The following is a 12,827-nucleotide window of genomic DNA, read 5'->3' on the forward strand; positions in this document are numbered from 1 at the left end:
TAAGATCTCAGATGTGACCAAACATAACATTTTCACTACTTGACAATTTGAAATACCTGGCTCTAAGGACACATTTTAATCAGTACCAAAAAAGTATAAATATGTATTGATGTTTGATACCCAGTCCTACTCCAGGTGTGTATTCTTATCATAACAGTAACAATAGTCTGTATTTTCCTTTAATTCTCATCTCTCCCCCTCCCTCACAAACCCTGTGTCTCTGTGAATCTTATCGTATTCGAATGTTATATGTTGAAATAGAACGTAGACGGAGTTTGATTAGTGGATTTTTGTTCTCGATGTTGCAGGGCTGGAAGCGACATGGACACTCCTGCTACACGGTGACTAGCCATGAACAAAGCTATGAAGATGCACTGATGGGATATTACTGCAAGGCTCCCCTTCTTACTGTAGAAAACAGGTGTTTTATCGACATGTCATTCATTGTGTTGACAACTTGTTCTAAACAACATTGGAGCCAGTCTCCTCACCTCTGCTCTCTTTTGCTTCATGCTGGCAGGTTTGAGCAGGCATTCGTCAACAGTTTGCTGAGTGAAAGTGGCGCCAACAATAGCATGTATTACTGGATCGGCCTCATGGATATGGAGAAGGAGGGGGAGTACAGCTGGCTTCCCCACAATGGCTCCTCTCTACCTCTCACCTTTACAAACTGGAACAAACACCAGCCAGGTAGCCATTTGTTAGAAAATGTTTGTTTACTAATTATGAGTAAGGATAATGTGATGGTGTTTAGTAGGGGGATTTGGTTAAATGTAAGTCTTTTAAATGTTCTTCTTTTCAACTTCTTCATTTTCCTCTTTCTTATCCTTTCCTTAGTCAGTGGTGGTGGCTGTGTTGCTATGTCAGGTGGCCCTGCTTTGGGTCACTGGGAGGTGAAAGACTGCAAGTCCCACAAAGCCTTGTCAGTGTGCAAGCAGAGCATCAGCAGTTACCACGATGTCCAGCTGCCAGAGCACCACATTGATGCCTTCGCCCCCTGTCCTCCAGGGTGGGAATCACACTCTGGGCTGCTTCACTGTTTTAAGGTGGGATCTTCCTCATTTTCTATCTTTACCTCTCTTACCTCGCCAAGTGGTCATAAGTATACCCTCACCAACAGTGACAGAAACACACTGTTCCATCCATTTGTCCATTTTCTGTCTTGTGCAGGGTAACAATGGACTATAGCCTATCCCTTAATGCACTGGGAGGCAGGCAGGGTGCATTCTGGACTGTCTATCACAGGGATAACCCACATCAACAAACAAAACTATTCATATTCACTCCTACAGACAATTTATTTTCATAATTCTGCACATTCTTGCTGTATGAATATAGAAAAAATAGAATTTACTGAATATATATACAATGTACTTACTGAGTGTGTTTGTTGTTTGAATCTGTAATTTACCTGACAACAAGTATTGCTCTTCTAGGTGTTCCACGATGAGAAAGTCCTGATGAAGCGTTCCTGGGTGGAAGCCGACTTCTTTTGCCAGGCCCTCGGGGCTCAGCTGGCCAGTTTCCATCATTATGAGGAGCAGGTGTTTGTTAAGCAGCTCCTCAGTACCATGTTTGAAGGGTTGGTACAGCCCTCTGGGCCTCGTCAGTGCAGGAATGTTATGAGAACTGATAAATGCATCAGTTGAGGTTGTTATGTTTGGAGGTTTTATGTGTATAAAGCAACGAATACAGAATTTAATGATTGGCTTTTGAAGATAAAATGTGGTTTGGGATTGTTTTATAATCTGTCTACAGATTAATGTTTTACAGGGAAAACAACATCAAAATAAGTCATGTAACCAAGCAGTCAGTTTTAAAGTTTCTTCATTGTAATTATGAACAATGGTGCATGTGTACAATCATTTTGTAGAGTAAGTAAGTGTTTAGATGATAGACATTTGTCAGAGATTAATAATTTTAGTCAATCTTGAAAATCAATGAGACTGTTTAATGACAATAGTTGATTTACAGTATTTTGTTTTTTATTAATAATAATAATAATAATAATAATAATGTTTATTTGTATACCACTAATGTCAAAAGGGGGTTTACACACAACAAACAGAAATACAATCTACAAGACAGAAACCAATGAACCAGACATTAGATAAAAATCTAAAATGTGCAGCGTAGTAGTAATTTACCGAAACAGAAGATAATGATTTGATTAGTCTTTGCTCCTCAGGCAGTTCATTTCAGAGCTTAGGTGCCCTGTCAGCAAAGGCACGAACCCCTCTAGTCTTAAATGTAGACTCAGGAACAAGCCTGCCAGTTCTTGTCTGAGGACCTTAGGCTGTGCACATATTTGTAACAGGAAAGCAACTATGAAATATAATCTGGAGTCTGGCCACGAAGAGCCGTTAAAGTAATCAATAAAACCTGAAAATCACTCTTTAAACACACAGGTAGCCACTGCACCAGTGCTGAATGTAGAGTAATGTGATTTATTTTCCTTGCTAAAATTCTAGCAGCCTGTTGAGTGGTTTCTGGTTTACACTTAAAAGACCATTGCAGTAGTCCAGTCGTGAGGAGACAAAAGGCATACAACAATTAATGTATCTTTAAAACATGGTTGAATCTTGGATATGTTTTTCAGATAAAAGATAAAAACAGGACTGGACAAGCTTGCTGATATGATATGGCTTAGTCTGCATGTGCATGTTTTCTGGGCAAATGACAAGAATATCAGTTTTGCTTTGCATGTTTTTTTTTTTTTAAGTATTTTATTAAAGAAAGAGGTCTTTCACATCTGCTAGACATCTAACCAGACAGGACAGATCAGAAGGGTTATTGGGCTTTATGGGGAGATATATCAGAATCAGCTTTGTTAGCCAAATATGTGTAAACATACAAGGAATTTGACTTTGTTACACACAGTTCCCACCATATTCAGGAGGAAAGAAATATACAGTTTATACATCTAAAAACAACAACACAACTGAATAAACAAAGATACGTAAACATTTAACTGTGATGTACATATAAGTAGGCGTAAAAACAGATGCGTATATGTGACACTTAAATACAGCATGTCTGCGTGTGATGTGACAGGAAGCAAATACAAGGAAATAAGAGGTCCTCAATTCCTAGAATTGAACCCTGGGGCGCTCCACGTGTTTTTTGCATTAATGTGATTTTAAAAAAAATATTTGTCAGGTATTTAATTCACGGTATTAACCAAAAAGAGATTTTCTTCTGGTTATATGATCTATCAAAATATTCTCCTGAATTTCCAGCAAAATGTTGTTTGGTCACATCTGAGATCTTATCAATAATCTGAGAGATCCTGATTATATATATATGTTTGAGTCTAGCCCTGAGCCCTTTGCTGCATATTATCCCCTTAATCTCCTTGCCTTTCCTGTTACTCTCTAATGTCACAATAAAGCAAAATGCCAAAGTTTGCAATTACCTATATAGTGATAACAGATTTTACTGACACCCTCTGGTGTATCATTATATAACCAAGATCACAACAGTGTAGTAAAAATTATTATTTAAAACATTTTTTCTGGTTGAAGTCTACAACTAAATTAAATATATTATAAACAGTTTATTTACTCCCATACAACTAATTTTGTACTTTGTGCTAATGAGTTCAAAGTTCAAATGTTATAAGGTCAAAAAACTTTCTGTCTCTTCCTCTTTTTTTTTAGAACAGAGGGTCGCTGGTTCTGGGTGGGTTTAAATAAGAGAGACCCTGAATATCCCGAAGCCTGGGAGTGGTCTGATGGTTCCCCTGTAAGTACATAGAGATGTTCTCAAAGTATCTACATGCCTGATTGTAACACCAGGTAATATTCAGAGGGTGTACCCATTATGGTTTTGGTCTTGTGCGTCTGTTTTCATGCAGGTGGTGACATCCTTCATAGAGGATAAGAACGAGGAGGATGACAGGAGGGACTGTGCCGTGTACAGTGACCTGACCAACGCTCTCATGCCTCAGCCCTGTGACACCAAACACGAGTGGATCTGCAAGTTGTCAAGAGGTTAACACCCTCAATCTGCTACTCCCCACAAAGACATACTGCACATACACACATCAGCACACCATTACTTACCAAACTCTGATTCATGTTGCAGGTGATAAACTGAAAAAGCCATATTGGTACACTGAGCGTAAGTAAAATTTTTATTTACTTCACTGTTTCTGGCATAAACAAGCTTTATAGATACTGATACTGTAGATATTGTCTTTACTACTATATAAAGCAAACCAGGCAAAATATGGCCTGGCAGGGCAAAACAAGACATCATTATTACTGTGGAATTACTGTGTAAAATGGCTTATTTTGCAACAATTACAGTAACAACAACATTCTTCTATGAATGCTTGGATTTTTACTTATCCAAATTGAGGATCTTCTATGTTGCACAGATTGTAAAGACTTGACATAGTTTATTAGGACTACAGTGGTGTGTGTATATACAGTAGCTTTAACCTGCTGCTTTGTAACCACAGAAACATAAAAAAATGCTAAAGGACTGCTGATACAGCTTAGAGGGCAGAAATGAGACATTCTGTGCACTGTGAAAAACCCATATATATTTAATCATCCCATATTTCTGTGTTTCTGCTGTTGGCCAAGAGAGTGTGACATAGCTTTAATAGATGTTAAGCAGCATCAGTCAGAAATTAGACCCGTGTTGTCATTAATTCTAACCAGTTATGTATTTAAAATTGTATTACATGTAAATGTGTACGATACTATAATTGTCCTCTTGGCTGTGCCACAGAGAGTGAGCCGTGGGTTTTTTACCGCGGAGCTGAGTACCTGCTGGCGAAGAAACCTTTTGCATGGGACGCTGTCTCCCTGGCCTGTCAGATGATGGGAGCCTATCTGCTGTCTATTCACTCCAGAGAGGAGCTGCACTTCATCAAGGAGCGCTTGCGACGGGTCTGTACTGCCACAGTTCATATATATAGATTAACAGAATTCAGACTGCGATGCACATTTTTGATAGAAGGTGTATAATGGTAAAAATAATAGTATTCATTTTTGTCTTTTAATATTGTGATAACCAATACTCCGTAAAATGGAATGAACATGTATAGGATGCAAATGATTTCTATCTTATATTGCAAAACATGCTGTATGAAATAATATATATAAAATGCTAGAAAATGTGTTATTTTAGTCATTTAAATTAGTGGTTCTCAACCTTTTTTCTTAAGAGACCCCATTTTCTATCATTTAGTAAACTGACGACTCCAAGTTACACATTTTATGGATATTCCACATTATATTCAAAACTGTACAATTAACCCAAATAGTGATCTAGGTAACTTCAAGTTTGTGTAAAACAAGTGATTTGGAACAGATTTGGAATTTTGAGCAGATTATTTCCTGTTTCCAGGAACTTTTCATACAGTTCTCTGTCTGTATTATTAACTATTTTTAACTTTTTTGACAAATTCAGTGTTTTCTTCTTCCTTAGCTATCTATTCTACAATTTACTTAACAATTTACTTTGCATTTACTTTTCATTTTATGACAGATAAATAACTACTCAATTGGAATTTGCACCACATTCAAACAGATCTCTCTGTGGAGGCACAACAACTGTTACAGTTTTTTAGTGAATTATATCTTTTCCACCTCTTTACTTTTCATAACATATTTTTCAGAGAAAATGCATCTGCAGTGCAAATACTCCCAGCATCTAATTGCAGTGCCCAAAATGATGCCAGGAGCTTCAGACATAAGCACCTTTCTTTGTTTCCAGTGGGCTGGAGCACAGGAGCACACAGGAGCACACAGCCAAAGCAATGTACTTATTCACATTCACAGGCTCTTCTCCGTTAAATGGCCCACTAGGCCTATTCTTCTAACAGTTCACACACAGGGAAAAACAAACACGTGCATGAACAAGTGTGAACACAATTGACACTCGTTCCTCATACAAACTCAAGTGTTTACAGACACATGTCGACAAGCTAAAATGTACCTCGTATGTAGACACTTTCATGCTCGAGTGCTCCCACACACAGGAAGCAAGAAAAAGGCTGTTTTTCAGTAGCGGCCTTTTGGACCACACTAAAGAAGTCTCTTGTGGTGTTAAGTCTTGTGAAGGGATAAAGGGAACAAAACAGGGCGATGAAAGAGGCGAAGCTTGGGCCAAGGAGCGCGCCTGAATGGCTGCTCGTGTAAGAGAGGCTCTGAGGACTGGATTGCAAAGGAGGAGGGTGAAAGTGATGAAAGTTCTTTTTCATCTCTGTTACTTTCACTGTGTCTCTTCAGCTCTCCCTGGGCCCGACCGACTGGTGGATCGGCCTGTCCATTGGACAGCCTGGAGAGGAGGTCAGGTGTGTGTGTTTTGGAGTTTGTTAAACATGTCCTGCTGCTCAAATACAGTTTAACACTTTGTTCAACATCTCGAGTAAAGAAATGTCGATGTAGTTAAAACCTAGAGGCCCATTTCACAATGCAAGCAATGGACTACTGCTTGGGTACAAGTGGCAAATTGTGGCTCAACCTTTACTATGAAAAAAAGAATTTTTGGCCAAAAAAGAGAGACAGTGAATGAGCAACATAAATAATCTTACTGATTGAACTTACGCTAAGTTCATTTGTGTGTTTGTTTGCAGGTGGAGCGACAAGACAGAAGTAGAGTTTCAGAACTGGGCAGATGGGAGTGCCAGAGGTGGCCCAAGGAAAAACAGATTATGTGTCACCATGTCCTCTTCGTCAGGTAAACTAATACACATGCAGAAACATGTACTGATACACCTATACTTCTACATGCATGTACATGCTCGATTGTGTTGAGCTTTTCCTCGTATGTTGCAGGGATGTGGTCGACGAGTAAGTGCAGTGATCTTCATGGCTATGTTTGCAAGAGAAAGACTGTATCTGTGGTTGAGACTCCCAGGGAGCCGCACTACATTGGAGGATGTCCGGAGAAATGGCTGTACTTTGGACACAAGGTTTAGACACACTTGGGCATGCTCATGCATACACACACACTTGAATCACATATTAGTAAAACTGGTAAAACAAGACTTTAATATTTTTTTTTTTTTTTGGGGGTGGGATAACTTTGTATTTCAACACTCAGATAACACAAGATTTGGAAGCACACAAAACACATGGAGGCAGCCTGTAGCAGATGTCAGAGAAACCACACCTAAGGCACTTTGGCACCAGCTTTAACTGTTGGCCGTAGCAGTTGCTACTAATAATGATTCAATAATCAACATCTTTTGAGATCTGTGAGCTGTACATCATGAAATTTTACCAATCATTACTTAGCTCCACAGATAAGAAAAACCATCCCTCGTATTTTGGAAGAATAATCCATTTTCAGGAATCTGCATAAAATAACTTATTTTGGCAATATCCTTATGATTGTTGTAAATGGTAAAAAAGATTGTATGTTTTGGCTGTATTTTTTTTATTTTTTCTTATTATGTAACAATACAAATTCAGAAGATTTGCATAGCTGTTATTGTTATAAAGGTAATACATCTAAATGCCACAATTTAGCATTACAGGCAGTGTACAAACTATTAATAAATGGTGCATAAGAAACTATGATGTAGTTGTAAATAGATATAAGCATTTATTAATGTATTAATATATAGTATATTATATTATATAATGTAGCAAAACACAGTTGTAGTAACTGTAATGTCTGCGCAGGAGAAGTTATCCTTGTTGTCGAATGGTGAAAAATGCAAAAAAAGTTTCTCATGTCACCCCATTCTCCCCCACAAATCAGTTTTTGGAGTTCCCTGCTGCCTCTGGGGTTGAAGCAGGATGTTTGTGTTTCCGACTTCAGAATTACCCCCCACTGATGATGCTCAAGCTGAGTCAACCTCAATAAAGAGCAAATCCAGCTCTTAAATCATCTAGTCATTTAGTATTAGATTTCAAAATATAGTTTTCTTTAAAATAAATTACTGCATTGTTCTTAGCAATGTAGATTGTTGCTAGCACCAATGCAACATTTGATGATAAAAGAAAGTTAATTTCTTTCGGGAATCATCTCAACTTTTACCACCAAAATCTTCCGCCATCATTTCTGAATATAAAATTAAAGTAACTTGATAACATGGTCATTTATTACTGTATCATACCAGATGAGACCCACTGCCTTGAAATGGATGCAGTCTTTAGAAATAGTATTATTGTTCTGCATATTAAACAGAAAGGAGAGCTGTGTAGCAATGCCTGTCCTTTCTCTCATTGAACATTTTTGGCATTTTACTCCTTTATTAGAGTGTTGACAGGAAATAGGAGAGGAGTGAGAGATGATAACACGAAACAAAGTCCCCCGGCCAGACTTAAACTGTGGAATTTGTGATTCTTAGTTGACAGCTTAAACCCCTGGGCCACAAGGGTAACCACTTCTAACAGGTTTTAACCCTATCGAAATACAGTGGTTGCAGAACTCATGGAAAAAAAAACCTATCTAGGGCCAGTATTTGGTTTGTCTATTTTGGGCTAATGATGAAACATGAGGGTTCAACATAGCAGCCTCTATGGAAGAGGACCCACTGCATCTGTAGATAAAAACAGCTCATTCTATGGTAACAAAAACACACTGATTCTTATTTTTACCTGATTATACAATAATGAAAACGTCTATGAATATTATATTATATTTCTGCCAGTAGATCCTCCTAAATGTTACACACTGGACCTTTAAAGAAGACTACATGCTTGGATTTGTTTTAAATCTTTGGATCCTGATCTCTCCAAACAAGAGTCCTGGTGGTGATAGGGGAATAATAATTTGCATTTCAAAGTGTGATTTTCATTTGTGTGTGTGTGTTGGCAGTGTCTTCTGCTTCACCTCCCTGGCAGTCCAAAGGAGGAAAAAAGTTGGAAAGATGCCCAGTCCATCTGCTCCTCGTTCGAAGGCTCGCTGGTTGCTATAGAAGACGAGATTGAACAAGGTAGACGCAAAGTGCGGCGATGCTATAATTGGCTAATTTCATATACAAACATCAACAGACTAGATCACTTTGTTGTTGTGTTCCTCTCAGGCACTGTTGGAAAGCATGTCAGAAAGGAATATTGCTTTTTATGTTTTTTATTTTCCTGTTGTCCTGCCATCATGTCTGCAGCCTACATCACAATGTTGCTCCAGGGAAGCTCTGTCGGTGTATGGATTGGTCTGGGGGATGAGGACACCACGAAATGGACCAATGGGAAACAAGTCAGCTACACCAACTGGTCTCCAATTGAACCAAAGAGCTATCTCACTGTAAGCTCCTGTGAATAGTTTTGGTTGACCTACACTGTTAACTGTTACAAATGTAGTAAAGTTCCTATTTGTAACATGTGTTTGTATCTGCATGAATATGTGTCCTTCACAAGTCCACAGGAGAGCTCCTCTCTCCTTTCCAATCTGAAAGTCTTCTTGTAATGATATCCTCAAAATACGTTCCGCAAAACAGAATTACTAGAGTTTCCTGGATAATTTAACAGAACAATACAATAGGTTCACTTATTTTAATCTTGTTTCTGAGAAATCATGTTTCTTTTTCTGTCCGTTTGTTATGGTAGAAGTCTTTAAATACTACGATACCTATGAGACTCTGTGGATTATGGAACAGCCAACAGCTAATCAAAGACAGGAATCAGAGCTGTAGCTGTAGCTTTGTCATTTCAACCAGAAACAAAACATCATAGCGCCAAAGGTCCTGGTTTGCCTGAATTTGCCCCCTAACCGAAAACTGACACGATTTTAACTGCTGAATGTTTTTTTTAGGTTTCTACTTTCTATTGACTCTTAGAATCTGGATGTATGCCAAGATTAAGCTTCTGTTGGGTGTACTGCTAAGTGACGGTTAACTGGCATTACCTATGCCAAAAACAATCAATCAAAACATTCAGAATACTTTTCTTTGGAACCCTGGATACACAAAATAACCCATCCCACTTTCTCACTCACTCTTACTTATACTACTCTTCAAAACACATAAATACATTACATAAATTACATTAATTGACCAGTTGTAGGTGACACTATAATATTGTACAGCACCATTTTACCTGTGCAAACATCAGTCTAAATATTATCATTTGTGTCTGTGTGTGTGTCGATATGTACTTTATGAACCCCCAGAAGGATGAGTGGCTCAGTGGATTTGCCGATGAGCCACTGTGTACTGTACTGTCCAACAACCACAACTTCCACCTGACAGGGAAGTGGTACGATGAGAAATGCAGTGAGAGTGGGTATGGATTTGTTTGTCAAAAACCTCAAGGTAAGTGCCCTCAGTTTCTTTATCTTTGGTTTTCTTCTGCCACTGGCTGTCTTTCATAGTCTCTCTTGAGTGTTTTTCAGCATGTGTCTTTCTCTTTCGCTGTCAGACCACTCTAGCTTTGTGAAGCTGAATGGTCTCTCATACACTTATAACATATTCTCTCTGCAAGTCAAAAAGCATGTTAAAGTGGAATGTTAAGGGCTGACAGGTGTTTGCATTTCCTGAGAGTCAAATAGTGTGTTACTGGCCCACAAATAACAAATGATTATCAAAAATACTGTACTTCATACATATCATCAAAAACATTACAAAAACAGGAAAAACACTGACATTTAAAGTCACATTAAAGGGAAACTTGACACTCCCTGAAAATCCTGTCGTTGCTGACCTCCAGTGGCTTCATTTCTCATCTTGCTTCACTGAAATGTACTCCAGGAACTTTTCCATGCCATGAAAAACAATGACACCCAGTAATGGTGGCTGTTCACATTTCCAATTTGATCAAAAATTAGAGTGAATAACTTTCATTGTTAACCTGAAATGAAAAGCTTGACATTTTGAGAAACATGCTCTTATTCACTTTCTCACGAGTTAGATGAGACGTTTGATACGACTTTCTAGCTTACCTTAGCCTAACAACTAGAAACGGGGGGAAACAGCTAGCTTGGCTCTGTTCAATGATAACAAAACTAAATCCATTAGCCCCTTTATACTTCACTAACAAACATATTTTATCTTATTTCTGAGAGTATTTCTTGGGAGTTTCTGCTGGTTGCCTGGCAACCTCATCATAACAGCAAGACTCAAGGAAGTCACTACTCAGATATGAGTCATATACATCTTCTACCTCTAAGCACGAAAGTGAAAAAGCGTAAAATGTCAAAATATACTTCTAATTGATGTGAGTGACAGCTGATCAACCATCCATTAATCGCGTACGTCCCTGAAGTAATCATTCTGACCCAGCCATTCAGTATCTTACCTTCTTCCCACACTCCTCTCTTTTGCCCTTTTTTCTTGTTACAGATACATCCAAACCTCCCACCCATTCCTATCACCACCCTCTCCCTGACAATATTGAGTACAGGAGCCGCAGCTACAAGGTTGTGTCGGGCAACATGAGCTGGTACGACGCGATGCATATGTGCATAGAGAATGATTCTGACCTAGTGAGCGTTACAGATGCCTACCACCAGGCTTTCCTTACTGTCCTTGTCAATAGATTGGCAGTCCCCCACTGGATTGGACTGTATAGTCAAGACGTATGTATCCCCTCATGCAATATGTACTGTATACCTCTACACTGTGCATGTCTACTATATGTTTGTGTTGGAGAGATGGTGTATTGTGTGTGTTTGATGGTTTTTCTGCAGATTATCTTTAAAGAAATTGTTTGACATTTTGGGAAATACTCTTATTCACTGTATTTATTTGAGTTAGATGAGAAGATTGATTCCACTCTTGTGTCTGTACAGTAAATATGAAGCTGCAGCCAGTAGCCGGTTAGCTTATAGCTTAGCATAAAGACTGAAAATGGGGAAACAACTAACGTGGCTCTGTTCAAAGGTTATAAATCTGCCTATAGTCACTTTTCAATCTCTAAATCTAAAAAAAAAACGTAGCTTACAGGGAGTATATGCCGGACTGTTTCTTGGCCAGGAGCAGTACCTTTCTGACTCTCCCGGTCATGGTCATGACAGCTTCATAGTTAACCAACAGACATGAGAGCAGTATTCTCAGCTAACTCTCTGCAAGAAAGCAAATAAGCGTGTTTTTCTGAACTAATCCTTTCATCCCGGTTAACGAGCATGAATTGCAGAAAATACACATCTGCATGCGTGAGATGCATTTTGTTAGTTGGTAGTTTAATACTTTTTGTATGCTTTTTTTCCTTTTTTTTCTTTACCAAAAGCGTAGTTTGTGCTCATCAGCATCTTCAAAATGTGTGGCTTTCAGGTTTGGATCTCACACTATCATGTAGATAGCTAAAACATTTAAAATATTCTGGAAAATCTGAACATTTGATTGAGTAGTTTTTGAGTAATAGGTACACACAGAAAGCTTATAGTTAGAGCAAAAGAGCCTAGGACTAAATCTTAATAAGGGAAAACATGTTACAGATAGGTGTGAAGTACAAAGGAAAGTATTATATACTTACTATTACACTTAGGTGCTCGCCAATAGCTAGTTACAGTTGTCTCACATCCCTCTAGGGTTTTTCTCCTGGCCTTTTGCCCATGTAGAGGTATTTTATCCACAGGCATGTGCTTTCCCAGCAGACAGTCAGAGACTTAAAATTTGGATTCAAGTATTGCTGAGACCCCGTGGAATGTCTTAGTCATGGAGAGAAATGAACACAGGAAGTGAATGAACTGATTCTCTTTCTGCCTCTCTTTTATTTGTTCATCTTGCTTGATATTGTTCAGTGTCTTTCTCATGAACCACCCCCAGTAATTCTGCTCTTATGACTTTCATTACACTAAGTAATACAGTAACCACCGTAACTAGTACGAAACATGAATCATGTTGTTTGATCATTACCATAGCATGGAACACTGAGTGTGTCACTTCTGGTGAATTAGTAGCAGGATTTCCCCTTAAAAAA

At 38.5% G+C, this 12,827-nt stretch overlaps 1 protein-coding gene across 2 annotated transcripts in view; it reads left to right on the forward strand.

Annotated features, from left to right (window-relative positions):
- Positions 1–12,827, forward strand: part of pla2r1 (phospholipase A2 receptor 1) — a 25,093-nt gene that overhangs the window by 7,561 nt on the left and 4,705 nt on the right. For both annotated transcript variants that reach the window (XM_035682236.1, XM_035682237.1), the window contains 15 exons: positions 309–421; positions 521–690; positions 838–1,046; positions 1,437–1,582; positions 3,660–3,744; positions 3,857–3,992; positions 4,087–4,122; positions 4,741–4,901; positions 6,246–6,310; positions 6,593–6,696; positions 6,795–6,931; positions 8,788–8,905; positions 9,077–9,216; positions 10,081–10,222; positions 11,249–11,484. In XM_035682236.1, the coding sequence (XP_035538129.1) occupies positions 309–421; positions 521–690; positions 838–1,046; positions 1,437–1,582; positions 3,660–3,744; positions 3,857–3,992; positions 4,087–4,122; positions 4,741–4,901; positions 6,246–6,310; positions 6,593–6,696; positions 6,795–6,931; positions 8,788–8,905; positions 9,077–9,216; positions 10,081–10,222; positions 11,249–11,484 (1,998 nt within the window). The remainder of the gene's footprint in view (positions 1–308; positions 422–520; positions 691–837; positions 1,047–1,436; positions 1,583–3,659; positions 3,745–3,856; positions 3,993–4,086; positions 4,123–4,740; positions 4,902–6,245; positions 6,311–6,592; positions 6,697–6,794; positions 6,932–8,787; positions 8,906–9,076; positions 9,217–10,080; positions 10,223–11,248; positions 11,485–12,827) is intronic.

Source organism: Morone saxatilis, unplaced genomic scaffold (assembly GCF_004916995.1).
Source record: "Morone saxatilis isolate NCDOM2014 unplaced genomic scaffold, NCSU_SB_2.0 Contig11, whole genome shotgun sequence".
NCBI lineage: Eukaryota > Metazoa > Chordata > Actinopteri > Moronidae > Morone > Morone saxatilis.